Raw genomic sequence first — 26729 nt, 5'->3', positions numbered from 1 at the left:
CTCTGAACGGTTGGATAAATGGAAACGAAGGCGCCGATAGCAAAACAGAAACAAATGAAACGGGGTCTGGATGAGGCTTGAGGGTTTAGTATCCCCTCCCCATACCGTGGCTGCATTTTGCTCCCAAATCCTGGCCTGCTCAGATTCCCCGGGAACTGTGGGGCCTGAAGCAACCCCCCCCCCCACCGGCTCCTTCTCTAATTCTGCTGTGATCTTCCAGCCCAGAGGCTGATGGGGGAATTCCTGAAAGGCCTTCAGTCCTGTTACACAACGGCACTGCGGCCAAAGAATTTTACAACCAAGCCCGGGGAGCTTAAGCTAACGTTTGGGATGGAGGGGCAGCGGTTCCAGAACCAAGCTTGAGTGTAGGAGTATGGACAGAAAGTCTCCCCACACTGGCTCTGGCGCTACCAAGGTGCCTCGCGTTAGTAGAATCTAAATTTAAAGATGCCGAAGAGTGAAGGATCCCTAAGGGTATGAGACCAGAGGCCACGTGCCAGAGTTAAGAGGCGCATCAGGAGAGCAACTAGAATGCAACATCGGGGGTCTTGAGGCAATCATAAGAACAACCCTTATATATATATCGATGTTCACAGAATAGAGGAAGAAGCATGGGGTAAGGGCTGCTCAGTCGTAATTATGTATGCCATGGTTCAGCACAACGTGGTCAGTAATTTTGGCCCATGCTTCCCTTCTTCCTAGAACGGGGGAAGGAAAAATACAGCCCACCTGCCTATTGCATTCCCTGGGACTCTGACACGATGAAGATCCAGCCCGAAACAACATGTACGACTCTCTAGCCTGTTTTGGGTTCCCTTCACCCCCAAAATGAAGCTCCGCTGTTATTCTGCATCCCAGTCCCCCCCACCTCCAAGTCCGAAAGCTTTTCAGTGCCCCACCCCATACTAACTGGCTCTAGGGATGCCCCTGAATCTCAGCCCACAGCTCTGCAGCTAGCTCCAAATGAAACTTTTTTTTTTTTGCGCAAAATTGGCACGAAAGAGCGGGGAAAGTCTGTATCGTGACACCTCACCCTGCTTTGGACGGGGTCATCTTCAGGGACGCAATCTTCGGGGTGCGGCGCAGAGATGCCCTGGGTGGGGGACAAAAGCGGGAGAATGCAGGTTAGAAAGCAAGGGAGAAAGAAAATGGAGGGGGTTGGCTGGCACAGAGGGCGAGAGGGACAAGAGGCCGGGAGCCCTGCCAGGGTGTGCCAAGCTGGGGTAGCTCCGGCCCGAAGCTTGGTGCAGGGAGGGGAAGAGACAACAGAGGGAATGGGGTAGAATAGCAGAGGGTAGCTGAAAGGGAGGTGGGGTGTTTTGCTGGAAGAATAAGCGAATGCTCAATGCCAGCGGAGGGGGGGAAGAGAAAGAGAGAGAAGGGAGGGAGGGAGAGAGAGCAAAGGAGAAAGGGATGCTGGGAAAAAAACGGAGCTCTGGGCCATGATCCAACGGCCCTGGTTAACTCTCTCCTCCCACCCCGCCCAGCTCAGCTTGGCTCAGCAGGAGCCTGCTTGCTTGTCCAGAGCAGGGAGTTCACAGCTAGCACGGGGCAAACCCCAAATTTGGACAGGATTATTCTCTACAGCGTGCTCTCTTTACAGGCCCAAGAGGACCTGTTTTTTTAACCCTGTTCCCTCTATCTAAGTGCAACCATCTCCTACAATGTAACTGCACCAGGAAACCATACCCTTCACGTCCCCATTTTCTCTGACTCTTTTGGGGGAAAGGGGGAGTCAGCTCAGCAACAGCACTGTCACACCTGGGGTCCACCTTGGCTCTGGAAGGAGGCCCGTTTTTACTTTTAAAAATCCTTCCCCTGAATTTCTGCACATCTCCCTTTTGCCGACTTTCTCTGGCTTTTCTTCTCATGCATCTTAACTTGCTTTTTCACAGTAGCCGCTTCGGCACAAGGACCCAGTGGCAGCCATTTTAGATTTCTCTCCCACCGCCCTACCGGCTACTGAGCATAGCTTTCTCCCTTTGCACCCTGCCTTATTTCTTTCCAATAAATAACAAAGGGGAGGGATTAACTTTTTTAAAAAGTAGGGGGTACACACTGGGGAGACCTCCAAGATATTAAGGCTACTTAACCCTGGAAGAAGCAGGGTGTGGCAAATGGAGTGTTCCTTCATACCTCTGCTAGGTCAAGCTGAGAGGGCACCTTTAACCTAGCCTCGTGTTTACATCAGCAGAGGTTCCCTTGCTATTGTGCCCCTCAGCAACTGGGATACAGTGGCATGCTGCCTCTGAACATGGAAGTTCCACTCAACCTACATGGCTAAAAGCCCCTGAGAGGTCTCTCTCCCTCAGATAATTGGTCTGATCCACTTCGATCGCCCTCCGAGCTAGTAGCCACCACCCCATCATGTGGCAGTGGATTCCATATGCTTAAGGGTGCATTGCGGTGGAAAGAAATGTTTCCTTTGTCTGTCCTCAATCTACTGCCAACATTTTGGTCACCCAGAATTCCAGTATTATGAGAAAGGAAGAAACAATTTTCTCTCTGTGTGTGTGTTATGTGCCGTCAAGTTGCCTCCGACCTATGGTGACCCTATGAATGACCCTATCATTAACAAACTTGCTCAGATCCTGCAAACTGGAGGACGTGGCTTTTTTATTGATTCAAGCCATCTTGTTTTAGGTCTTCCTCTTTTCCTACTGCCTTCCACTTTTCCTAGCATTACTGACTTTTCCAGAGAATCTTGTCTTCCCATGATGTGACCAAAGTACGATAGCCTCAGTTAGCCTCTAGGGAGAATTCAAGCTTGATTTGACCTGGTACCCCCTTTCTCTAGGCTGTCCCTAAGTTTATAATTTCTGGGTTGTCTCAGTCCTTCTTGGATGCTCTAATGGTAGCCTTTGTGTGCCCTTTGCCACTTATGGGACCCTCCTTCTTACTACACTCCAAATCACCCCTCTGAGCATCCCACCATAAGGGAGCCACCTTCCTACCAGGCGTAAGCAATGTTCTACAAGAGAGCATTTGCATGAGGACCGTGCGGGGAGAGGATTAGAGGTCTCAGACGCACTCACTTAGCATTCCCTGACCTTGTGGCAAGCCATGCACATCTCCACACAATACCTCATCTGCCGATATGGGAAGCAGCAGGAAATTGCTGATTATGCACAGGTGGCAAAGGCGAGTTAGCGTTACATGGAGGTTCACCAAACCACACTAGTCCTTTTCTTCTAAGCAGTGTGTCCCAGATGCCCAAGCAGACAGACAGCCAAGCTTTCCCACTGCCTGGAGAAGCGTTCCCTCTAATCATGTTGGGGCCCCCCTCGCCTGTTTCTTTACCCTTTCATGCCTGAGGCCCATTTCAAACCATGCTTTTCCTCAAGTTTGAGCTCAATGTTGAGAAAAAGGAGTTAGAAGTGAGGGCTTAAGAGCCAATTCAGATCTTAAGGCCTGCATCTGTCTTTGAACATCCTTCGTCTAATCAAAATTCTGGAACGCTCGCCAGAGACATTCATCTGTGCCCTTCTGTTGCCATTTTCTGCCAGTGAATGAAAACTTTTTTTTTTGTATATATGTTGTTTGTATTTTAGCTCTGGGTTTGTTGGATTGATGGGCCGTTTCCAGATTGCTTACCTTCACGCGGGACGTCACGCCTCGTTGCAGGGAAAATGCAAAATATCGTGTTTCCTCGCGCAAGTTTTGTGCGACGTCACACGACGTCGCGCAAAACTCGCGCGAGGAAACGCGATATTTCGCATTTTCCCCGCAACGAGGCGCGACGTCCCGCGTGAAGGTAAGCAACCTGGAAACAGCCATGGTTTCCTTGGCTGGTTTTAATATGTCATTTTTGTTGTGTATTTTTTATTTTGTTAGCTGCCTTGATGGCCCTTGTGAGAGCAGAACAGTAGAATATAAGTTTTAAACCACAGTAATTCAGCGTTGGACTTTATCTACGACAAGATATAATTATCCAGCAGCTGCCCAACTAGCGCACCACAAGTATTTGACCCACACAGTGTAGATTAAGTCGCCTATCAGCTCTGTAGGCTTTGATGTGTGGACTAGCACAGTTGCCCACTCATTATAGAAAAGGTTCTGTGAGGTGTACCCGCTCATTCCCTTGAAAAATCCTCGGGGTTTTCAATTTTCATTGTTTGTGAAAGGCAAGTTTCTAGCTCACAGATTGACTAAGAAAAGACCGAGGAGCGCCTGGTGATTCTTGGGGGTGGGGTGGGGGGGAGAAAGAAGTTACAGAGAGTGGCTACTTGCTATGTAACCTCTTGGCCCCCCTGGGCAGACAGCTTTGAACAGTTTCAGACAGCTTGGACAGCTCTGAAACCCCTGAGAAACTTTCTACCTTCATCAACACCAGCCTCGACTGGGAGGATATATTCCAGCATCCGCAGCAAGAATGGAAGATAAACAACACATAGAATGGATAGCGATCCCACCATGTCAAAAGGAGGAGCTGTTCTCACATGCTCCCCCCACCCCAGTTTTCATTTTGAACTGGCGCTCATTTGATCATTCCCGCATGTCATCATTTTCCACGGGAATGGGGAAAGGCAGCAGTTCAGTGGTAATACACATGCTTTGTATGAATAAACTCCAAGCTTAATTCCCAGGATCCTCATTTTTAAAAAAAATTCAGGCAAAGGAGGACCTCTTCCTGAAGGCTTAGAGAGCGACGACTAGTTAAGGGTTACCAAAATTAGGCTGGATTAGGGCTGCCAACTGTAGGCTGGGAAACTCCTGGAGATTTGGGGGAGGAGCATAGGGAGGGTGGGTTTGGCGGGGGGAGGGACCTCCGCAGGGTACGAAGCCACACAGTCCACCCTCCACCACAGCCTTTTCCTCCGGGGGAACTGATCTCTGTTGTCTGGAAATCAGTTGCAATTTCAGGATCTCTCTAGGCCCAACCTGGAGGTTGGCAACCATAGTCTAGACAGATCAACAGTCTGACTCAGCATCAACAGCTTCTAGATGTTCATAATGTGTTTAAATGTGTGCGCTAAGCATGTGCTTCAAACGGGGCTGGCAGCTCACCCATATAGGCTGATCAGATCTAAAACCTCCCCAAAGAACCAGCTGATTTCCTGAGCAATGAATTGCACATTGTGGAGAGATGAGCGTGTGTGTGTGTGGGGGGGGGGGATTACTGACTTCTCTCCTCCAACTGAAACAAAAAGGAAGCGACTAGCATACCTAGGGTGGAGCCATCTGCAATGGCCACTGCAGGCAGACGCGCGGCTGGAGCATGCACCGGCTTCTCGCCTTGCGCAAAGTCATTTGTCACAACAAAGGGTATTGCCAGCAGGGAGAGGGATAACCCTCCACTCAAAGAGAGAATGTATCTACATCCTCGACTTAAGCTAGTTTAAGAGTAATTGCCTCTTCCTGCACTAGGCAACCCCGAGGACAGCAGCGATCTTGGAGGAAAGCTAAGGACACCTCGCAGGGTCAGCCTTTCCCCTCAACATCTCCCAGAGTCCCAGTTAAAAGTGGATGGCGAGGTCGGACTGGGAAGCAAAAGTGGCCCCCGTGATGCTACAAGCCTGTACCACTGGGTCACCCATTGCCTCCTTGCACAAACTGAGGGCAGCACAGGAGAAGGCAAACAGTGAGTTACCCTGATTGATGTGGCCGCTAAAGGATTCAGGCTAAGTGGCACTGAGGCACTGGCACAGTTGCTAGCACTCGACTCTGGGCCCGTAGTGGGCTGACCAGACAGTAGCCCACCGGGAAATTTCCCTGTAAGTTAAATAGCTGGTCCACCTCAGTGGTTGGTTTACAGCCAACACACGTTGGTAGTGTAGATACAGAACCAGAGGAGGCATGAATACTCTGGCCTGGTTATTACAGAAAGTACAACATTGGTAATAGGGAGGTGGAAGGGAGAATATTGTCAATCACTGAGAGGTCATCTACGCACAAGACCACGGGGGAGATTTTAGAAGTCTCTACCTCCCACCTCTCCGCGCACTGGGTTCTTAGCTTTGATTCATGCCAGGGAGCACCGTTTTCCTTCAATCTGCAAGGAAGACGGATTGGAGAGTTGAAGTCCCAGAAAGGGAACGAAGGGTGGATATTCCCTGTTTTCCTAACTGGGGAAGTGATGCTCCCTGAAGTCAATGGTGGGAAGTTCTACATGGTGAACAAAGTCTTTTTATCAGTAAGAACATAATGCCAGCTGAGATTCTGTTTGCACGTAGGTTTCAAATTTAGTCTTGAGAAGTAAAAGTATCGTTGGTGGACATGATAACTGGACCAATCGCATCAGTCTCCTCCCCAATTATCCCTTTCCTGCATCTCCCCACACCTCAGTCATCTCAAATTTTGGAGAACCTTGGGGTGAGACCTGTCTTCTTGTACTTCGCAACACACCAGCGGTGTCATAGAAATAATACAGAAGAAACAAAAACAGGCAGTTATTTGTAACGGATCCGTTCAGGATATCTGATCAGAGCTCCACGGACATTTTGTTTTTGGGGAGAGGGGAGGGGATACCTCCTGCATTTTGTTGGGGGGTTTTTATCTTGAGTTTTGCAGAGCTAGCAAATGACCCCATTCCCCAGCAAGACACAATAACGATATCAAACAGTGTTTCAGGAAGATGAATTTTTTAAACGTACTATAATATAATTTATTGTAAGAATGATACCTAGAGCCTGGGTTCAGGTCCTTACTCGGGCTGGACACCCTGTTCTTGTGGAGGAAGTGCTGACGTATCCTCCTTCATCAGGTTCATACTGTAATGTGTGTTGTGAGCATTTTGCATTGGAGATTGGATGTGCGAAAGATCAGATTGTACCATTTTTCCATCTCAGAAGGGAGGAGAAGGTGGGGAGAGAGAATGCATTTATTTTGTTTGCTTGTTTCAAATAGTCCTACCCTGCTGTCTGGGTGGCAGGACTCTCAAAACAGCTTACAGTAAATAAGAACTGATTTTAAACCAATACAGCAAGAGCTTGGTTCAGCGGTACACCATAAAAGTCAAAACCAAAAGCCCGCCTAAACAGAGCTTCATCAATCGATCTATGAAGGGGTTGGGTGCAGATTGAACCTCTCGGGGGAAGGAATTTCACAATATTGGTGCTACCACCAAGAAGGGCCCTTCTTTACAGAAGCAGGGTTTCATTTAAAAAGTACAGGTGCTGGCTTTGCCAACCTCCAGGTGGGGCCTAGAGTTCTCCTGGAATTATAACAGATCTCCAGACAATGGAGGAAATGGCAGCTTAAGAGTGCAGTACCTGGCACTGCATCCCTGTGGAGCTTCAAATCCTGCCTTTCCCAGGCTCTGCCCCCAAATATCCAGGAATTTTCCAACCCAGAGTTGGCATTAAGGCATATTTAGACATTTGTGCAAGGCACCCACACCAAAGGTTACGGTGGTGAGGATTTTACCCCTTCCACAACAGGAACAGAATCTGTGACCCACAGAACCTTCTTAACCAGGCCACAGACGGTCAGAAATCTCTCCATTCCCTTCACCTTTGATCCCCTTCCCCAATAGTTTCTCAAGGAGGAGAAATGTTGGGTCATCAAAATCTGGAGAAGATAAAGACAGAAATTTAGCTCTAGAAAAATCCCTGGTGCCTGGTTTCCAGTGTATCCAAATGTTTGACGCTGGTGCTTTAGAATCTACACATTTTTTGCTTAGTGTCATGTCTCATGCTTAGGGCAAATGCAGCGGGCAAAACGGCAACAGCGACTTCTCTGTAAATCCCATTGAACTGAATGGGAGTTGGAAGTGCCTCTGTGCTCAATTCCAGCAATGTGTTTGCTTAAAGTAATTCTCCACCTTAGCTAAGGCCAAGAATCAGATATTGGGAATTCCTGAGAATTAGGTATCAGGTGGGAATTGGGTTCTTTAACTGTAGATTATAGCCCTCTTAATTTATTCTGAGCCTAGAATTATGATAGTTTGCTTTGGCACAGAGAACACAAAACCCCTTTTAGAAGGATTTACTCAAAGCTAATGTTCACAAAGCACACAAGCCCTGGGAACCTCAAATTTCTTTTTTTTTTAAAGCCATTTTTCTAGTTGTGGAAAACAAAAGCTTGATGAATCCTGAGACGGCCTCCATCTAATTTCCAGAAATCTCTCTACTGGTACTAGTCCACAAGAATTTCTCTCCCCATCGCCAATTAGAAGCAGTTTCTTTTATGTGCTGAAGTAAGGGGTCTCATCCCATCCCAGTTTGGTGTAGTGGTTAAGAGCGGCAGGACTCTAATCAGAAGAACTGCGTTTGATTCCCCACTTCTCCACTTGAAGCCAGTTGGGTGGCCTTGGGTCAGTCACAGCTTCTTGGAGATCTCTCAACCCCACCCACCTCACAGGGTGATTGTTATGGGGATAATAATAGCGTATTTTGTAAACTGCTCAGAGTGGGTGTTACAAAGTGGGGTTATTTAAATCAAATGTTATTATTACAGGTCTTCCAGGGACCTTTCATTCCCATCAGATGCAAAACATTTTCCAGATGTTCTTAAGAATCACTGTATTGACTTAAATGCAAGACTAGCCCCCCCCCCCCCGCTCCACGTATCCGGCTAATTATCTTTCATTTACATACAAGTTACAGTTATGTTCAGTAATTTTTTTGGTGTGTGTATAACATTCTTAAAGGGGGGTCAACTTATATTCAGAGCCATATTCTTTTTGGGTAAATACAGTACAACACAGCTCACAACAGGTTAAATAAGAAAAGAGATTGTACTACCAATGATAAAAGGGTGAACACAGAGGGAGAAGGGGAAAGTGGATAAAACTGTAAACATTAGTGGTCCGCATGGAAAATGAAATCATGCCCTCAAGTCATAGTTGAATTATGGTGACCCCTGGTGGGGCTTTCATGGCAAGAGACTAACAGAGGTGGTTTGCCATTGCCTGCCTCTGCAATCTTGGTCTTCTTTGGAGTTCTCTCATCCAATTATTAACCAAGGTCAACTTTGCTTAGCTTCCGAGATCTGGTTATACATAAAATTGGGTATCAACATGCCTCATTGTATGTCAGGCCACATTTTGACGGTTTCTACAGAGTTGTGGTCAGGAATAGGCAGGGATGCCAGCACTATGTTGGGAAATTCCTGGATATTTATCGCCGGTGTCTGGGAAGGGAGGGGCCTGGGAGGGAAGGGTCCTCAATAGAATATAATGTCACAAAGTCCACCCTCCAAAGCAGGCATTTTCTCCAGGGGAACTCTGTAGCCTGGAGATCAGCTGTAATACCAGGAGATCTTCAGGGAAATCCTAAACAGAGTCACATACTTCTCAATCCAATGAAGTCAGTGGACTTAGACTGGCAGAACTCTGCTTAGGTTGACGCTGTCAGACAGGAAAGGAACCAATGTTTGCTTAGGATGACTGGGCAACATATCTTAGAGTCTGCACGGCTGGAACCGGCATTCGATGGCTCCAGTTGAAGCAGGTTCTTTTTTTTTCTGGAACAGACCCGATCTGCCACACTTTAGGGCTTTAACATGCATTCTCAAAACAATATGCCTGTTGAGTCCAGGTCGACTTCCAGTCTGCTTGGCCACAGAGAGTAAGCTCCGGATCTTAGCCCCAATCCCCCATCCTTGAAAAACTGACGAGGAGAAAAAAACCGGCATCCGTCCATGACGCTCTAGGAATTTCCCCATGCATCTGTGGTCTTTTCCACAGAGATCATGGGAAATTCCTAGAATATCAACCAGAAGTGACATCAGATCCTTTCCAGACTCACTCTTATCAGGTACCCTCCTCAAAAATCTCCTGCCATTTTATGAGGCAATGCTGGTAACCCTCCACGCAGCATGCCAAGAAGCTTCCAAGCATGGAGAAGGGCTGAGCTTTACACCCCCTTGAGCATACGAAGCAAGGTCCAATGCAATCGAGGTTGACTTCAGGCAGCACAAGTTTCTCAGTGTTACATCTAAAGGCCTCTAGTACAGTACAGGGTTAGATTTCTCATTCTGCCAAAGCTTGTTGGACTTGAATAGATGTGGCATCCGTACTTGACTAGTCATCTCTTTGATGTGGCCCTGGTGAGGCATTCATGCCCTAGCTCATGTCATACTGCCAGCGGCTCTGAAGCCACAGAGATCCACCATACTTCTCCCATTAAACTTCTAGATGGAAAGGAAACAGCTATGTCTCATAAGGTCTGGCCAGCCTTATTCCCTTTATAATTATAATGGCCACTAGGGGAGATTTTCTTAAGCTCCATTATATTATTATCCTGCTGGAAATTTTGAGATGCACATCTAATCTGCCCTGTTGGCACTCATCCTTTTTTTTTTAATTGCTAAACACTGAAGTTAGTACTCCCTAAAACAGGAACTAACTTTATTTTGACATTCCATAACTTTAGCAAAAGGAACTTATCATAATACCTTTCATTCTGGCCATTGTTCCACTTTGTCCACAACATTTTTTTTTTTACTGGGATCCTATTTCAATTGCACACCTGGAGGTTATATTATTGGGAATCCTCAGTGCCACAAAGCAATGCTATCTGGATTCTCCACACTGAATGAGCAAGTGGTATCAGGTCTGAAGAAAACGGGTGGCATAGAACCTAAGAGTGTATGGCACAAGAATTCATGTTCCATTCTGGAACCTACACAAAATAAGGATTGTGGCGTACATTTGCATAACTGATGGGGCTTCTCTTTGGCAAAAGGAGGGGCAAAGCAATGCAAAATGCAGAAGTCATAGCCTTTGACCAGTAAAATTTCTACTCAGGGTCCTCTCTGGCATCTGACAGATTTTGCCCAGCAATGCCTGCCCATATTTGAGCCTGTCTTCACAACCTGAAAGACTACACATTTGCTTTTAGTGTTTAAAAATGAAAAAGATACTGACTAGGGATGCCAATCCACCACCTGGCACCCTAGGAGGATTTGAGGAATCAGAGACTGGCAATACTACTTTTGTTAAAAAAAAACCTTAATGAAAATGATGTTGGGGGCGACGCTCTAGGATTTGCCAACACTCTATGGTTAAACCATCAACTTTGGGGCAAATTCTAGAGCTCTGTGCCCGATGCCATGACTTCACTTCCCATTTTTGGTCAGAAGTAATTCACAACAGCCCCATTTTCTTCAATCGTCCCCAGTCCCCACACACTGGCCTTTGAGGCAGTGCCAGGCAATTGGGGGGGGGGGTGGATTTCTGCAAGGTCATCTTCCATAGCGGGAGACCTGTCACTCATAATGTAGGTGTTTGTTTCCCACCCTTGTCATCAATTACTATGCTTCTAGGGTGCCATCGCAGAAATGTGGAATACAATCATATGATCCAGATGTACAGCAGGCAGAGAGCAGGAGGCAAAAAGGGGAACTGTAGGCAAGGGATAATTTGCTACCAAAATCTGTAGATAGCTGTGTTGGTCTGCAGTAGAATAGCTGCTTTACTCATTAGCTTGAATCAGCTGGATTTGGGTAGAACAGGATTTAAGTTCAGTGGCACCTTAGAGACGAACAAGATTTTCACAGTATAAGCTTTCGAGACTCTTTCCCTTCTTCAGATACTAAAGATATCCCTTCATCAGAGCTTTGACTCTTGAAAGCTTATATCCTGAAAATCTTGTTGGTCTCTCAGGTGCCACTGAACACAGATCCTGTTCTACCAGAATCCAGCTGATTCAAAGCTAATGAGCCGAGCAACCACACACTAAGAAGATGCAGAAAAGAAAATCCAAGGTAATCTTACCTGCTGACAAATCCCTTTGCGGCCCAAGATGTGATCCCCAATTAAATCCCGAGAGACTGCCGCATAACTTGATCTCTTGACATATTCTGGGCCTCTGAATGGCACAGTTTGCAAGACACAAAGTACTTCTGCACACAGAGCCTCACTGATCTGGGGAACTCTTGGCCACAGGATGTGTCGATGGCCGCTAGTTTAAAATAGGTTTGAAAGAAGATTAGACAAATGTGCAGAGGAATGTCCGGCAGTGGCTTTTTGGCCTAAGAGATGAATGAGACCTCCATATTCAGAAGTTCTGAATGCTGGTTGCTGCGGGGGGAAATTTGATTTTTGTGTCCTAGCTGTGGACCTTTAGGGGCGCTTGGACAATCATAGGGTGTGGGTCTAAATGAACCATTTTTCTGATCCAACAGGATTATTTTTGTGTCCTGAGAAATCCCCACAGCCCAGCTATGCATTGTAGCACACAACGGCAGCGTCCAATGAAAAGAGGCATGCCTTCTCCAGGAGACCAGAACTGGATGTGCAAGGCATAGTCCCATTCCCACAGCAGGAGATCGGAGCATGGACTGCAGACCCTAGGTGTGGAGAATCACATGAATGAATTCAATCTCTGGACCCTGACATAAAATGCTGTGCGTTTATGCTACAGCAGAAGACTACAGCACTCAGCAAACCATCTGTAGATGTGCCATCCTCTAATGCTTCTTCAGAAGATAAATCCATATTTGTGGGGTGGTAGGGTTAATTGCACACAACTATGAACATTGTTTCATATTCCAGGCCCAGCAATGCAGAAGAGAAACAAGGTATTCCTATACTGCTTGAAGTTTGATTTAAGGAATATGGGGATTTTTTTTGTCCTTCCTGAAGAGGTAGTCCAAAGAGCTCACGAAGAATATTGCTAGATCTACTGAAACCAGCATTTTCAGGTTCAAAAGCCTATTCGGCCATGGAAGCTCACTGGGTGACCTTCGGCCAGTCACACACTCTCAGCCTAGCCTACTTCACAAGGTTGTTGTGAGGATAAAATGGAGACGAGAACCATGTAAGCCGCTTTGAGTCCCTGCTGGGGAGAAAGGAGAGTTATAAATGAAGTAAAATCTATACGTTTTTAACAGCTACCTTTCCAGATGTATCTGGAAGCTGTGTCAGCAAGGCACAGGGGGAGAGGAACACAAGGATCGACTTGTTCTTTATCTCCGGCATCCAGTAACCAGGTATACTACCCCTGAACATAGAGGATCCATCTGCTGACAAAGAGGTATTAATAGATAGATGTATTTGTATTGATACATTGATAGATGGATTTCATACATCTGTTTAATCCTTTGGAGGGTTGTTGCATTTAAAAAAAAAAAACAAGATGTTTTAAGTAGAAGTCCCGGTCTGCATGCTAGGAAATTCTGGTAGGACAGATAATGCCTTCCTCCTGGCTTGGATCCTGATCTTAGTGGCATGCCAGCTGTTGTGGTTGCCAGCCTCCAGGTGATGGCTGGAGATCTCCCTTAATTACAGCTGATCTCCAGGCCATAGAGATCTGTTCTCCTGGAGAAAATGGCTGCTTTGGAGGGTGGACCCTACGGCACTCCCCAAACCCCTCTCTCTCCAGGCTCCACCCTCAAGATCTCCAGGAATTTCCCAACGTGGAGCTGGCAACCCTACAGCCTGCTTCTGTGCAACAGACTGCTCGGTCAAAAATGCTTTTCCTTCTTGGCGGTCAGGCAAGAAGATCTCATCAGAAGGTGGGTCGGATCTATCGGGTTAATCAATTGATTAATTGGACTGAGCTTGGACAGCCCCTGACTGAACAAAACCAGTTTGTTTGGCTATACCCAGGGTATGGCCAACAAATGCAAATCACTCACCCCCCCCCCACACACACACCAACAAAAAGAAAAAGAAATGTGCTGCTCTATCCTCAAGTGATTGAATTTTGAGAGGCAGTCGGGCTCTTCTTGACTTTTGTCCCAAATGGCAGCGTAGCTTTGAGAGCCTTAAAATTCCAAATACTGATAAAAGGAGAAAAACCGCACTCTTCCATTAAAAAGAAGCAGCAGGCACCCTTTCGATACATTCTCCTCGACTGGTCATTCACGTTGTGTGGTCTCTATATCGCTCTCAGTCGCTGCAACCTTTCCATGGACACCCGTAAAGTAAAATTAAAATCATGCATACACCTTCCAAGACAACTGTCGATTTCAGCAATCTTGTTTGTGCTTCTATACTAGTGCAGAGCTGGTTAAAAGGTGGCCAGAGCGGAGGGGGGCTTAAGCAGAATTGTATTTTAGGACCTCAAGTCTCCTATCTGGGCTGATTTGGATAAGGATGAGTGGAAAGAGGGGGCTTAAGCTCCCTCACCCTGTTGCTATTTTCCCAAAGTGAAACAGCTCCAGAAAATAAATGTTTGTCCCGTTGAAGAAGTGACTGTTACAGAGAAGGCCCTTCTCAGGTTTTGGTTCTTGCCTGTACCATTCCAACCACAGGAGGATCTCAAAACAGGGCTGTTATGGATGGAGCACCTTAAAGTTTAACAATACAGTGTTCGTGGGTCCTGTCCAACCGACAAGTGCTCAGAGTTCCCGGTTGAAACTTAGGGTTTTGATGTGAATGGGCACTGATTCAGATGGAGGGAGTGGAGTGGTGGGTGAAGGGAGGGGGGCTTTAAGACTTCCCTCTCTGCACCGTTTTCCTGGCTAGAAACAACCTTGGGGAGCTGTCATTTGTCCTGTTGGAAAACTCGAATCTTGCTCTTACGCTGTCTGGCTGTACATGTGCGCTTTCTGGAAATCCCCACTCCAGGAAACCCACCAGGGTAGCTTTGTCCTAACCTTCTGAAGACGTTCTTATTTCGACAGGTTTTTTACAGAGCAAGGCAGACTGCCACTTTACGTCGGTCTGTTATTATTAATTTTCTGCTTGCTGGCCTTTTACTGTCTTGCAGGGTTTTCCTTTTAATAACTCTGCATTTTTTTAAAATTGTAAGTCCCCCCTCCATTGGAGATTATTTCAGATGCTTTTTTAAAAATGGCCATCAGGTGCTACAAGGCCCTTCTAAGGAAGCTGTGGAGCAGAAAAACAAATGCTCAATACATAAATACATTGCATACATGTGCAGGCCACCTCCACAGTGGTTGCTTCCTGCATAGCAGCCCCCGCCCTAGTCACAGCCAGACATTTCCCAGGAATTGGGGGCGGAGGAATAGAGTGTGTGTGGGGGGGTACATGTTGCAGTTGCTAAGCAACCACAAAGCTTTCTTCCCATCCCACATCTCCTAAACCAGTGGTCTTCAACCAAGGGATGGAGATCTTCAGGTGGGCTGCAGAACCCGACCCGCTGGGATGCAAGTCTCTACCAAGCTTACTAGGGGAGGGTGTTGCTTTCTGGAGAGTAAGCATGAATAGAGAGCAAGGGAACGATGCCTCCTGCTTCTCCTTGCATGGTGCTGAGGAGAGGAAGTCCAAGCGAAGCAAGGTCAGCACCAGTGGTGGTGAAGATATCTCCGAGGTTCTGCCCCTTGGTTTAACACCTCCCAGTACTTTGCTTGCACTTCCCGTCCTGGCTGTCTTGTCCTTTTGCCCATGGGTCTGGGCTTGGCATTGGCAAGGTCATAACCCTGGCTCCCCCTCTTCCTGTCACGTGACTCTGATGTCACATGCTTCCTGCTCCGCAGGTCCCATGCTTTCGGCATCTGGAAAGACTGAAGATCACTGCCCAACACCCGTCTAATTGTTCAGGCAGGCAGGCCAGGGCTGTGGAGCCGTAACGAAGGCTGATGGGTTCCCGTACTGACTGACTATTTTAACCTCTCACCCACATGGGCTTGGGACAAACGGCCCATCTGCTCAACCAACGGTCAGTTTGGAAGGACACTCACGTAAACATAGAAGCATACGTCTCGTCTCTTGGTTAGTCTTGTAACTTAAATTCGACATGTTGCACAGTTGGTCTCCTACTTGTGCAACAGACCAACAACATTCAAAACCCTTGTCACTCGGGATGCACACGGACAGAAGTGAACAGCATTTCTTTGTTTTGTAAGCGTTATTCTGGACAGGCTAAGCCATATTTCTGTCTTGTCACCCACTGACTTTAAGAAATGAAGTCCCCCAACACTGTTCCCCCTCTCGTTTAAGAGTATCATATTTATTTCTTTATTTGGATAATTTCTATGCCACCTCTCCAGGGAACTTGCCCTTTTTAAAACGATGGAGGGGTAACCCAGAATTTCACCTTCCTCTTTACTGGGCAAGCAGCCACATGCTGTATGGTGGACAAACCCAACATGGAAAAGGAGCAGACTCTCATATAATGCCTGTGTGAACAAAATGGAGGAAGGGCAGCCAACCTTTTCTCATCAGGATTCTTAAACAGTTGCACAGAGGAGAGAATTATAATTGATAACAGCTAGAATGCCCTCATTTACCTAACAGTTAAAAGAGCAGGGGCCAGGCATGAATTAGATACTGTCACTTGAAAGGGTTGCCGACTCCCTTCCGCACCTTAGCTCATGGCAGCTGTTGTGTATTGTCAATCTGTGGCTTCTACATGACCTCCCAACATTTGTTAGCTTAAAAATAGGCACCCTTTCTTTTCTTTTTTTAACATTAGCAGAGTTCCATATTGGGGGATGTGGTAGACAGCTGGCCTGGACCACCCCTACGACCCCCCAAAATCTTGAAAATCCTAACTTCAAATATACATTTCCTCTTTTCACCCATGAACCACATCCTTCTGTGTTTAGCTTCTGCACCTCTGCATTTCTCATTATGCCATAATGCCCCAATATTTCAAGAACTTCAAACCTCAGCATGCCACACCAAAGCTGGTAGATCCACTATAGAACAACAACATTGACAACAAATCTGCTGTCTAGTTAGGTTTACAACAGAAAGAGGTACGAATCCAACCTGTATCTACAGCTAGCTGCATGAGAAGAAAACACATGTGGCCGGAAGTGTATGTTTCCAATCCACATTAATATTGTGACTTTTAGAAAGCACGCTAGTCAGAAGTGCGAGATACTGGTTAGACGGTTGGATTAGGATCTGGGTGACCCAGGTTCAATTCCCTGCTCTGCCATGGAAGCTCACTGGATGACCTTGGGCTGGTCATTCTCTCCCATCTACCTCACAGGATTGTTGTTCTAAAAATAAAACGAAGGAGGGGAGAATGTAGGTGTTGTTTGGGAGAAAAATTTGAGAGTCATGACTGCCGCAGAACTGAAAATCAGAACACGAGGGCATTAAAAAGTTGTGGAAATGAGGTTCAGGGAGCAGAAGTCGATTTGTATTGACACAGTAAATGTGCATTGGCAGAAAGAGCAAAGCCCTGTGTTTTCTAGCAACACAGGGGGCTACAGCGAAGATTTGGGTAGAATGGTTTTAGCAGAGCTCGGAGTGGGGAGGGGGCGCACAGCAAGGTCTGGGCCTGGAAGGGTTAAGGGGGAGCAGATCTGTCAGGCTGCAGCCTGTGTTAGGCCCCGTTGCCATGGTGGCAGACTGTCTCGCTGGCACTCCCTGACCCCTGAAGGGGGATCTTGAGGAGGGGGGAAAGAGGCTGTGAGACAGACACTACCGGGTGGGGTTGGGGCAGAGTCCCAGGAGAACCAGTCTAGCACCTGATACATACTTAAAGCAGGACTGCCTCACAAAAACACACACACAGAGAAGCAAGAAGATGGCCAGGCACTAAAGCACTGCATACACCCAACACCATAGTCCAAGCAAGCTCCTGAGGCTCCTACAGCGATTTGCAGTGATACATCAGCATAAAAACAACCACGGCGATGCAGACAAAGAGCAAGCCGTCACCTCCTGAGTAATACGCAGCAGCAGATAAATCACAATGCCACATGTGTGCACACAAGCAAAAAAACCCCCAAGCAGCTCACAAAGCACAAGGAAAAGGAAGGAGGCGCAGCCCCACAAAGGGAAACGGCAGAACAGTGCCCAACGGTTAGCACTCACACACCAGGCCAGACTACGGTGTCACGGAGGCGCACACGCAGAGTTGTGAGACACACCCGCACAAGGCTGTGTGTTCCCCAAGATGGGGCACATCGCTGCACAAAGGCAATGGAACAGCCCGGAGGCTTTGCCCTCCAAAGCGAAAAGTCAGACAGACCCACAATACAGAAGGCATGACCACAGACATCTCACGTCTCCGCATTAATATACAACTTCTAGGATCTTGCCTCTAAGAGGGCTGATACCCCATGCCTCATATTTTTTGGGGGGGGGGGTGATCAGATACCATAATCCTGCCCTTTGGAAACCTCTCACAGGCAGGACCCCAGATCTTGAATTTGTCTTGTATCCTTTTTGTTGCTGGAGGCCAACGCTAATTTACTGCAACCTGGAAACCCCAACAGTCTCTTCTGTCACACACCCTGTCCCCAAGTCAGCATCCTCTCACACCTTGTCTCCCAACACCTATGGCCTCTTGAGAAGATGGCACTACCCTAGGAGAAGAAACCCACTCTAGGAAACATGCGTACAATATATACACTGCACTCTTACCCAAAGCTCTAGAGACAGCATGGTGTAGTGGTTAGCAAGTCGGACTAGGGAGAACCAGGTTTGAATCCCCGCTCTGCCATGGAGACTTGCTGGTGACCTTGGGCCAGTCACACAGTCTCAGTCTAACCTACCTCACAGGGTTGTTTTGAGGATAAAATGAAGGAGAGGAGAACAATGTAACGTACTTTGGGTCCCATAAGGGAGAAAGGCAAGGTATAAATGAAATAAATCAGTAAATAAATAAATCCCATCTCTTCCATCTCCTAGTCACAAAGCAGGGATCTTTGCTTTCCCCCTCACTAAGAGGAAACAGCTTTGATTTCAGCCCCAAATCTGGCACCTAGAAAAAGCTGCAATTAGTAGAGAGTGACGGGAAGAGATTTGAATGCAGGACTTTGTCTGGAAGGATGGTGGAAATGGGCTGCTTTATAAGTGAAATGGGGGTGTCACTACAGTTTCTGAGGACACAGGAATCCTTGCTTTGGAAACACAGGCCAGGATTTTGCCTACATGGAAGGGGTCTGCTTTGTATCGCCACCCTACCCCTTATGGGAACACACAGACAAACCATATGCCAAAAGAGCACACGTGTAAATCACTGTTAATCTCAGATCACCACCACCCGGTTCATAATCATGAAAACAAATCAGAATTTCACTATTTCCCTGTTAACCCCATGGATACTTAGCAGGGGGTGGGAGGACAGTTAGAAACAACTAATCATATTAGGAGACCTAACGTGTTTTCCCATATGTTTATCTTCTTTTTAAAGGAATTTAAGGCAATCCTATAATCCTGACCATTTCATAGGGAGCACCAAACCTCAAATCTCTGGCTAGAAGCACGGTTCAGCTGCCAGAAGGGCACCATTTGTGCCCCGTATAAGTATGCTCCTGGTGGGTGGTTTCTGAGCTGTTTAATATGCCATGTTTAATTACTTATGCTGTGTTTCAGCATTGTTTGGGCTCTATATTAGATTTCGGCTTGTTTGCAAATTTTTGCATATGTTGCCTTTGCATACTGTTGATCGTACTAACACTGTGTAATCCACCTTGAGTCTCGGTGAGAAAGGTGGACTATAAATAATGTAAAGAAATAAATAAATTTATCTAAAATTAGCCTCAGATACCCACATCCCCTAGTCTCCTTCTCATGATCTCATGATGGCGAATTTATTCAGGAAGCATTAAGAAATGTCAGTAGGTGGGGGGAGACTAGAAGCATCCAGTTGCTTGGAGATGGGAAGAGAAGGCCCCACCTCAATGAAATTCTTCTCCCCACAAAAGAGGCACCCTTTCCAGAGGCTGGCATGAGCTCCAGCTTCTTGCCTTCCCCATGTGCCTCATATGGGAACAAGAAAAAATTATTCATGTATCTATTTGCTTTATTTATACCCTGCCTTTGTACCCAATGGGGACCTAAAGCTTACATCATTCTCCACTCCTCCATTTGGTTCTCACAACCACCATCCAATGAGTGAGGTTGGGCTGAGAGTGAGCGATTGGCCCAAGGTCACCCAGCAACCTTCCACAGCAGAATGGAGATTCGAACCTGGGTCTCCAGGATTTTAGCCCGACATTCCAACTTACTACATCAGAACAGGGCTTTGCCCCCACCTGACCAACCTTACGCATTTGGTATAACGTACGGTACGATGGGAATAAATACATCATAGGTTTTCCTCCAATTTCAGCATCTTTCCTGTCCAAATTCTAGGAAACATGGTGGCTGATCCTGTTGGAAGAGGGTTCTTATACAGCTCTTTCTTCTCTGTGTTCAGAACGGTTCCTTCACCCCTGTTTGACCATTGTCTGTCCCAATGTTCACAGCCCTAATGATGGGGAAATAGGAATCTTTTGTGCCCTCATCAAACTCTGTTTCTCTATAACAGACCGAACAGAAGCTATGCTAAACATCTGCATGAACCCTAGAGACACATAGATGTTTCAGGGATCGATCGGGCATGTATGATGAGAGTCACACAGAGAAAGAAAAGGAAGATCATATTGACTCCAACCCAGTAAGGAAGAAGAGGCGTGTCATCCGTTCACACAGGCTGCATTATACACTCTTTATGGTCCCATAATCCAGGTCAGACCCTAACCCCAAGTTCTCTCTTACCACCAGAAAATGGGAATGGGTTAAAAAGCTGGGTGGAAATTGGCGTGACGGAGAAGAGAAATCGGCACATACTTGACCGTACATGCAGATGGTTAGGTAAATTGGTACTCCGGAGATAAACGCTAAGGGTTGTATGGCGGACATTGGTGGGATGAGACTTAGGAATGATGGATAGGTGGGTGGGTCGGTGGATACAGAGATGGGCAGGAGGCTACCTGTCACCAGCAGAAAGAGATCAGCATCCAGGATTATGATGAATGGAGAAACATGGACTCATGGAGAGAAAGGAAGGGCTGTCTATTGCGATAGGTATTAAGGGGTGTATTAGGAGGGAAAGACAGAGGAAAGGAAACTGGCTGGAATAGGTGGCCATGTGGGACCTCTCTATACGTGGAGAAGTGGGGAAATGGAAAAGGAAGGGAGAGAGAACCATCTTGGTGTCTTCCTTTGCATCTTGACCTGATGCAGACCTTAACATTACAGTGCAACATGGACAATTTATCCTGCTGCAGCCTCCCTCCGTATAAAAATCTATTTCTACAATGGTGACCGCACCTATCCAAAAGGACAGCGGCTCTCCCACACACATCTTCATGTCCCACAGACCACAATTCAAATTAGCTGACATCAGCAGAGAGAAATTTGCACTCCCCCCCCCCACCCAACAAGAGAGAATGTGAACATAGAAAGAGATGGGGGGAGACTAGGAGATCCATGGGGGAAACGGATAGGCTGAGAAATAGAGTAAGAAGGGCCAGGAGCCAGGAAGGAGAAGAATAGCTAGTGGTAGGGCCTCTGCAACAAGCTCGTCTCCTCCACCTGCCCCTGCTCTGCTGCAACTCCCTCCCTGCTCACACATCACATATACACACTACCCACCTGAGAGCTGGTTGAGAGGTGAACTTCTTAAGAGGATTCTGGCTCTAACACAAGGAGTGAAAGTGTGTGGTGGTGCATAGGGGGGAGCAGAGCGAGAAAGACTGTGAGATTGCATACTTATGCATTTGTATGCACAAAATCTCAGCTGTGCATGTGCACTCCACAAAGCAAACACGTCCCCAGGCGCGCAACACCTCGGCACACCCTGTCAGGGGTACTTACGTGCAAATCTTCTCCCGATGCATTACAGTCAGCTAACCACAAATGCACAAGCGTATCCTAACCAGTGCAAAATGCACAACTCTCCCCCACCCTCTCTCACACTCATGCGCACATGCACACAGCATTATACTTTCACTGGCTTCAGATGTGGGGCCAAAACACTTAGCAATCGTCAGGCACATTAAAAAACCTTGCACTAGTCTAACTGCATATGGAGACAAAAATGAACAGTCAAAGTCAGTCACCTAAGTACTGGAACACCTCTACGAGTTCGATCCTAAACACGCTTACGTGGGAGAGAAGTCTAACTGAGCTCAGAGGTACTTACTTCTGAGTAAGCATGCTTAGGATTGCACAGTAAACCTGGTAAGGAAGAGCAGGCCAAAGACCCCGTTACTCTCATTTGATACAGCCTAGTTTGCCTGCACATAAAGTCGGGTACAACTTGAGGAGCATGGTGGTTGTAGCGATGGAGAATAGCCAGGGAAGCAATTTACATAGGGTGCATTCTCACACCTAAAAGGCTGCCCCCCCCCCAGTCTCTATCCCCCTCAAATGCAAAATCTTGGCCACCATGCACAAGCAATTCAAATCCAACCAGCTGCTGCTACGCAACATCTCAGAGGCAGCCGCATCGTAGGCTTTGTTCTCAGAAATGACCACTGGGAAGCGACCTTGTTGAGATATCACCTGAATCGATAGCCAGGCCTTTGCATAACGCCTGGAAGCTGCACATGTGAATTTTCAGATCTGCTTTTATTCCCCTGTGAAATGTCTCTGCTGAATCGCAGCCCAGAAGGGCAGCATTTAATCCCAGCTAAAAGTGCTGTTTTATCATTTTGTTACAGATAAAACATGCATGGGATCTCACCTTTGTGTGGACAGGCCTTGACTCCCCCACCCCCACCCCGAGCATCAGAGCGTACTTTACTACCATGTAAGGGATGAGTTGAGCCAACATCTACGTGGAATGAGTATAATTTTCAGAGAAGAGGCGTATCTCTGTGGCCCTGGAGATAGGTGCGTTCGGGCAGGATAGTGTCTGTTTTTATATGGAAAAATGGAAGCAAGCATGCAGGGACTGGACTCTTTGTTGAGCCAAAAGTTCTGAAAGGGTGTCAAATATAGGTTTGAATGAGCAAGAAGGTACATGGGAAGATGGAGTGCATCGTGGGGCATTTGGTTCTATAGGCAGAGAATCTGCAGTTGCATCACTGCATTTAGGAATGAGATAAACTAGTATATAACCATTTATGTTTGTTCACAAGTCCGGAGCATGGATATGTCACACCTGCCCTTGGTTGTTTTCTATGCACAGCCAACATAGCCATAGATGTCAAAAACAGGCAAACTCAAAGAACACCCCTCCCATTTCTGAGAAGATGCAAGATGCCACATCTTGGAACCTAGTTAACAGAGGCTGTTTGCATGCACATGCATTGAGAACTCGGATGAAGAACATATGCATCTGTTTCCTTAGAGTACCAATGTGCTTATTATGAACACGTGTAAACATCTGGTGGTGCACATAGGGTGAATCTGTGCACGTCACAATGCATACATGTGTGTGTACATTCATGATGGCGCAACATGGAGCCCTGAATGGATTTTGTCTCTATGTTCAGAGAAAAATGGAAGGGAGGGGAGGTGTGCTTTCATGCATGGAGAACCGCAAGGCTGTGTTACATAAGGCTCTGGGAGCAAAGCATTCCCAGTTTGCAGCAGCCACGCCACTGAGCTCTCCTCCCTGTTCATAGCCTCTAGACCCCATGCTTCCCTTCTAGGCAAACTGATTTATGCTTAGGTGACAGTTTTCCCAATGAATGGAGGCTGCGGCTGGGAGAGACCCCTGACCTCGCCCATGACCTCTGACCCTGTCTGGCTTCACAGACAGGCTGCAGCTGGGTCTCTCCCCCTTGACCCTTTAATTCCAGACCCGCCCTTCCCCACCAAGGAGACTGCCAGACGTTAACCCCATGAGTGCCACAGCTCTTCAAAAGAGCAACCAACTCAGCTCGGGTAGAGGGGACGGGGACAAGGGTTCGTGAGTCCTGAAGCCAGCCCTCAGTTGCTTGGGGGCAGAAGAAGAATGGGGGGGGGGCAAAGGGACAGGAATCTCTCTCTCTAAATATAGCTTCTCAAATGCTCCGCCAATCTATTTCAAAACAGAGAATCCACAGCCCATTCACACCCAAACAAGAGTTTTATAATCTGCCCCAAAGACAGACTCTCCCTGCCACCCCATTTCTCCGTCTATCCTTCAGTCTGAAAGTTCAAGTTATAAACTGGGGGGCAGAGAAGAGAGACGCTGCTCCAACACTAAAAAATAACCCCATTTCCCTTGCCCTGTCTGAACCCCAACCGATTCTTGCTGTTTTCTCCTGGGCTCCACCTACTTTCATGTTCCATCCCACCCATTAAATCTTAACCTTAAAATCTGACAAATATTCAGCTCTGCTAATGCCCAGTGCTTCCATGATGCCCCCCCCTTTTCCATCACAGACAGGTAAGGGGCCGCAGTAGCAGGAAAATGTACAGTCATGGGGGGGGGGGGAGTCGATCTCTTCTAGTCTCCCTCCCCCATTCCTGCCTGCAACTGCAGAGAGGTGCATCTTGGGATGAATAAATTATATGGCAGAATTCAGGGACAGAGGAAAGAGAGGGAGGGATTCACAGAGAGCAAAGGGAGACAGGCAGAACTGGGCTTGGTGGGAAAGCAAATTTCTGCAGTCTCCAAGACATTGTGTGTGCGTGTGCGCATCCCAGACCCTCGTTAAGAACATCATTCGTAACAACAGTAATTAATAGTATCTTGATCAGATTCCTGTACAGCCACTGTGCAAAAAAATACTACAGGCCCCATTTCCAAGAGATTTACCCTCTCCATCCTGTTAGATATCCCCCTCCTCTGCAGAAGGGGATCCTAACCCCCCCCCCTACCAACCCACTAAGATTTCACCGGTTCTCCCGCAACCAAGGATAGAAACCAGGTGTCCGTTTCGCCCCATTTTGCAGACAAGCTGAAGCAAAGGTGTACAAAAGAGAGGGAGGGCGGAAACAATATCCAAAAGGGGATTTTTTTTTTCATGTAATGCAGATTGTATACTGCCCCCACCCTAGGAAAGGTGTCAGGAAAAAAAGTGGTGGGGTGGGGGAAGTGGGTAAAGTCAATACTTGGAGAACTCAGTTCTTGGCTGAGAGGGGCCAGGAAGGGAATCAAAAATTATTTGTTCAAATGAAACAAAATGCCCTCTAACAGGCCCCCAACTTCAGATAGCCCCCTATTATTCTCCCCCCCACACACACACACATCAAATCAGCAACCTACCTACCTGATTCATTTGGGCTGCCATGATCCACTCTTTCCCCATTCCAAAGCAGGGGAGATCCCGAAGAACAAAGAATGTGCGCCTAAAGGTGCGCATGGGGAAGGAAGAGGGGGTGTCTGTTGTTCTCCCCCCCTCTGTGCCTCTGATCTGGGAGGGTAGGAAGTGAGATTTCTCCCTCCCCTCCTCTTTGCTTGCTCCTGATTCTCTCTCTCCGAACTTGACCTCCAATCTCTTGCATTCTCCTCCCCCCCCCAGCCTTCTGCACAGGAAAATACACAGCACAGAGAAGCTGAAAGTGGAAAGGGGCCCCCGCAGGGGAAGCAGGGAGGGATGGGGGGGGGGCTGTTCAGCCAGGAGTTGCTGCACCTGCAGGGGAGGGAGGCATCTATTCACCCCATAGAATGGGGAGGGGGTGGAATTGGCTCTCCCGCCACTTTGAAAGGCAGCTGGAAGATTTGCGGGGGGGGGGGAGAATCCCAGGTTGGTTGAGGAAGGGAGGGGGATAGAAATGCACGAAGTAAAGGACCGGGGGGGGGTAGAAAGGAGGAAAGAGGGTTATTTTGGGAAGGGGACTATGCAGAGAGCAGCATACCCCCCCCCCCCCATGCAGAACTAAGGGAGGAAAGTGAAGGCAGGCAATTTGGAGAGGTTGGGGATTCTCTAGGCAGAAATGGCCGGGAGGGGGGAGCCCAATGAGAGAAAGCGGATGGAGATCGGGGGGGGGGCGCTGACAGGGCAGCTGCTCCTAGGCCACTTACTCGGGAGTAAAGCCCCTGCACTTCCAGCGGGGATGCAAGCAGGAAGGAAGGGGGCGGGCAGAGAGAAGGTGACAGCAGCCAAGCCCGGCTGGAGAGAAAGGGAGAAAAGAGATACGAAAGGAGGAGAGGGAGGAAGCCTGCCCGGGAGCGGGGTGGCAATTGCACCGGGGCGTGCAAAAGCGGGGAGGCACGAGCCCGTCCCCGATCCGTGCAACGCTGGCCGGGGCAGGGAGGAGAGGAGCGCCCCGATCCTCCTTCGCAAGCCTGGCGGCGCACTCACCTGCCGGGCGCCTCCTCTGCGTCTCCACCGGCAACGAGCCGTCGACGAAGCCCGAGTCTCCGGGGCCCGCCAGCGCTGCATGCTGGGAGAGGCTCTTTGGGGGTGCTGGTGATGTCATTGGTTGCAGGGGGGGCGGGATATTGGATCCCCTCCCGGAAAAGAAAGGGGGGGGCGGGAGAGGAGGGAGAGAAAGGACGGGCGAAGCGCCCAGCCTCCCTTTCTCCCTCCCTTTCGCCCTCCCTCTTGTCCCGGAGTTGCTGATTCGCTTGAGCCGGGCTGCGCTAAGCAACACTCCCCCCCCCCCTCCAAAGCTTGCAGCAAATGCATTCATTGCAGGCATCATCCTGTCTCCTGCACACACTAAATCGGGGGGCTTGCATACAGCTGGTGCTCTCTGCAGCCGGCCCTAGGAAGGCTGCTTTGGGGGCACCCCCCTGGTAAGGTTGCCAGCTCCAGACTGGGAAATTCCTGGAAATTTGGTGGGGGGGGGTGGAGCCTGGGAAAGGACCTTTAACGCCATAGAGTCCACCCTCCAAAACAGCCATTTTCTCTAGGGGCACTCATCTCTGTAGTTCCGAGGTCAGTTGTAATCCTGGGAGATCTTCAGCCACTACCTGGAGGTTGGCAACCCTCCCTCTGTCCCAACTGTTCCCTGCAAGTGCAATGGGGTAGGCGAGGGACTGACTGGAGCTGAGCCCCCAGGAACATTTGCATCAGGAGAGAATGGTGCTCCTGAGCACGTGTGGAGTTCCCCCTTTTTTTGCACTGGTAATGATAGCCCAGGCAAGCCCGTTGGCCTTGGTTAGGAATTGGATGGGAGACCTCCAACAAAGACCAGGGTTGCAGAGCCTGGTAATGGCAAACCACTTCTATCAGTCTCTTGCCATGAAAACCCCACCAAGGGTTGCCATCAGTCAGCTATGACTTGACAGCACTTTTTACCACCAATGCATTCCTAAGTG

The 26729-nt window shown here is 48.0% G+C and overlaps 1 protein-coding gene across 1 annotated transcript in view; it reads right to left on the bottom strand.

Moving 5' to 3' along the window:
- The window catches only part of SPACA6 (sperm acrosome associated 6), a 72380-nt gene extending 46495 nt beyond the window's left edge, over positions 1-25885 (bottom strand). The window contains exon 1 of the mRNA XM_054998922.1: positions 25768-25885. Coding sequence (XP_054854897.1) covers positions 25768-25885 — 118 coding nt within the window. The remainder of the gene's footprint in view (positions 1-25767) is intronic.
- Between the last annotated feature and the right edge of the window lie 844 nt (positions 25886-26729).

The sequence above is a fragment of the Eublepharis macularius genome, chromosome 15 (assembly GCF_028583425.1).
Source record: "Eublepharis macularius isolate TG4126 chromosome 15, MPM_Emac_v1.0, whole genome shotgun sequence".
Classification (NCBI taxonomy): Eukaryota; Metazoa; Chordata; class Lepidosauria; order Squamata; family Eublepharidae; genus Eublepharis; species Eublepharis macularius.
This window is presented reverse-complemented; position numbering and strand designations above follow the sequence as displayed.